Source organism: Orbicella faveolata, unplaced genomic scaffold (genome assembly GCF_042242905.1).
Source record: "Orbicella faveolata isolate gen_17 unplaced genomic scaffold, um_ofav_v1 contig_26, whole genome shotgun sequence".
Lineage (NCBI taxonomy): Eukaryota > Metazoa > Cnidaria > Anthozoa > Scleractinia > Merulinidae > Orbicella > Orbicella faveolata.
This window is the reverse complement of record NW_028301554.1, coordinates 10,102,251-10,104,795: the sequence shown is the minus strand read 5'-3', so window position 1 is coordinate 10,104,795 and position 2,545 is coordinate 10,102,251. Positions and strand designations below refer to the sequence as shown.

The 2,545-nt window shown below is 38.3% G+C and overlaps 1 protein-coding gene across 1 annotated transcript; it reads right to left on the bottom strand.

Annotated features, from left to right (window-relative positions):
• Positions 1–265: 265 nt before the first annotated feature.
• LOC110053297 (membrane-anchored junction protein-like) lies at positions 266–1,255 on the bottom strand. The gene has a single exon (XM_020759514.2). The coding sequence runs from the start codon at positions 1,177–1,179 to the stop codon at positions 556–558; it is 624 nt and encodes a 207-aa protein (XP_020615173.1). The 5' UTR covers positions 1,180–1,255; the 3' UTR covers positions 266–555.
• Positions 1,256–2,545: the final 1,290 nt, after the last annotated feature.

Below are 2,545 nucleotides of genomic sequence, written 5' to 3'. Positions count from 1 at the left end.
TTAGGGAAAATATGCAATCCAAAAGAAACAGTAACTACACTGACAAGTCATTGTTCTCAAATTGGATCCCACAAGCTCAGAATCTGGGATAAAAAATACCTCCACAGAAGTACAATTTGCTCATAATGTGAAATTCCTGCAGTCAATCGTTAGAGCTAAAAAGAGGAAATAAGTACTAACTACTGATCCCTTGTCTGGTTATGTAAGTACTGATAAGATGAAATAAGTTAAAAATAATTTTAAAAAGTAATCTTATACTCCAACATAGCAGAATACCAACAAATTGATCTAATTCTCTTTCAAATATGTACATACTCAAATAAATATAAAACCATTCCTTGTATAATGCAGTGTACATATAAACTTTGTTAAATAATACAAGTAACAGCTTTTTGAAAATCTAATATTTCCGTAGGTCGTGGACATGAGAAAATCTCTTTTCGGCTGTTTTTGAATCCTTGTTACAGCTAAGCTAATTGAGACAAAAATAACTGTCTTACAAAATGATCATAGAAAGGTCGGCTTTCCATTATTTTTTTTCAACAATGCAACCAGTCAGTGCCCAAGGAAGGACCGCACTGGCGAGACCAATGCATTGAAAACTTTTTGTAGTCCTGAAGTGCCGGCAGCGTCCTCCATATCATCTCTTTGCTCATCATCTTCACTCGCCAACTTTTGTAATCTAAGAAACTCTTTCAAATCTTTCTCTTCAACATCATGGCGGTTTTTCTGCCCATACTCAGTCACTACTCTCTCTTCGACACCACCAGAAATTGCTTCTTCATCGATTTGTTTTCCCTGGACTCGACCTGTCTTTGTGTTTTGACTGTGGTTCGTAATTGCTTCTTTCACTTCCACGTACAAAGTAAAAGCATACCGATGAGCGTCAAGAGGTTGGCCATTCTGAGAAAACAGCACTCTGTCTCTGGTTTCCCAATGGTTCTTGTAAGGGTAGACGACAAAATTGTCTGTCTTCACAGGTACGAGTTCATAAGTATTCAAAATGGCGCAGATAACTCTCTCCAGATCCTTGTTGTTTTTCTCCTCAGAGCACAACTTTCGAATGCTTTCTCTGTCAGAAGACTTCCTACAAATCACTTTTATCTTGTAAACTGTTTTCCCGTAAACCACAAGCCGAATATCTGGTTTTCTGTCAAAGGTAAAAGGTTTTAATGGCATATTTAAACTCCTCAGTCACATTTCTCCGCCATTTTATCTTTTTTCCCGCGACTTTTAGCACGAGTCCAGTTTGCCGGCTGTCTCTCTTCGGCGGTGGGGGGACCTGGCGCGAGGAAAGGGTAACTCTGCAGATATATCTGGTCTAATGCTGCGTTTCGGTTGAAAGTCTAATAAGACAGTGATTTTCCGGAGAATCCATTCGAAAATTGTAGACCACCTCCAAGGTAGTTCTCCTTTTCCGTTCGAAAAGGAGTGGCGAAAATTCCCTTACCCTTTGCTAAACTTTCCAGTTTCCAGTTTCTTATCAGCAGTAAAATATATCACGGGGAATCGAGTTGTAAATGGTACGACAAAATATAATACTTTGATTTGCCTAGATTCTTGGACTAAATTCAGCATTGGTTTAATATTCCTGAAAATTATAAAGCTCTATCAGCGCCAAAAACACTGGATGCGATCCATTCAACCAAAATTTCTAAACGTTTCGGTGTTAAAATGCAACTTTTGTGCGTTGTTAACAGCGGATTTATCGGTATTACTCGTACATCCATGTGAAGTTACAACAGGTACGTAACTGCTTCGCAAGCTAAGCGTTTGTTTTGGCTGTTTAAATTAAGAACGGTTTATTCGGGTTTATTTCCCGAGAGGATTTCGAATGTTCTTTTCGTCCAGTTCGAAAGAGGTGTTTGAAATCAACCAGCACATATCTGGGAACGGTCTGCTAGAAATAACCCGTTATACGAGATAAATCAGTTCTACGCATGAAACAGCTCGCAAAATATCATTGACAAACGGTCAGTATAAAACATGGACTGCGGATTACGGACTGGGTATAAAACACGGACTGAGCATAACGAACCGGGTATAAGACATGGAAGAGAAAATAAATTTTGAAGGTTTTACTCAAAATGGATGTTAAGGCAGCCAGCCACACACTTTTGAGGTTTTATTTTATAGCACTGACGGCAACAGTTCGTGCACTTTTACAAAACAAGATTTGACTTTCAAACAAGCATATCTTGTAAGTTCCTGTTTCGTTCTGTGCAATAAACTAAAGTTTTTTTTGCACCAAACCCGGTGGACAAATTATCTAGTGTCACGTTACAGATGTTAAAATGTTACGATTTTTTTTTAGTTTATCGCATCACGACACTATTGGTCTTTGATTACCCCAAGTTTCAGGAACATAAAAACACAACACTTTTTCAAACTTTTTTCATGGCTACTGTCTAATTCGAAACCATGGCAAAGTATACATTTCTAGAAACGTCAAAGACCAAACATTATGGAAATAAATATTTTGTACCCTTGAACTGAATTGTAACCTGACACCGGCTGATTAACTCTGCCACCTCCTGCGGAATGC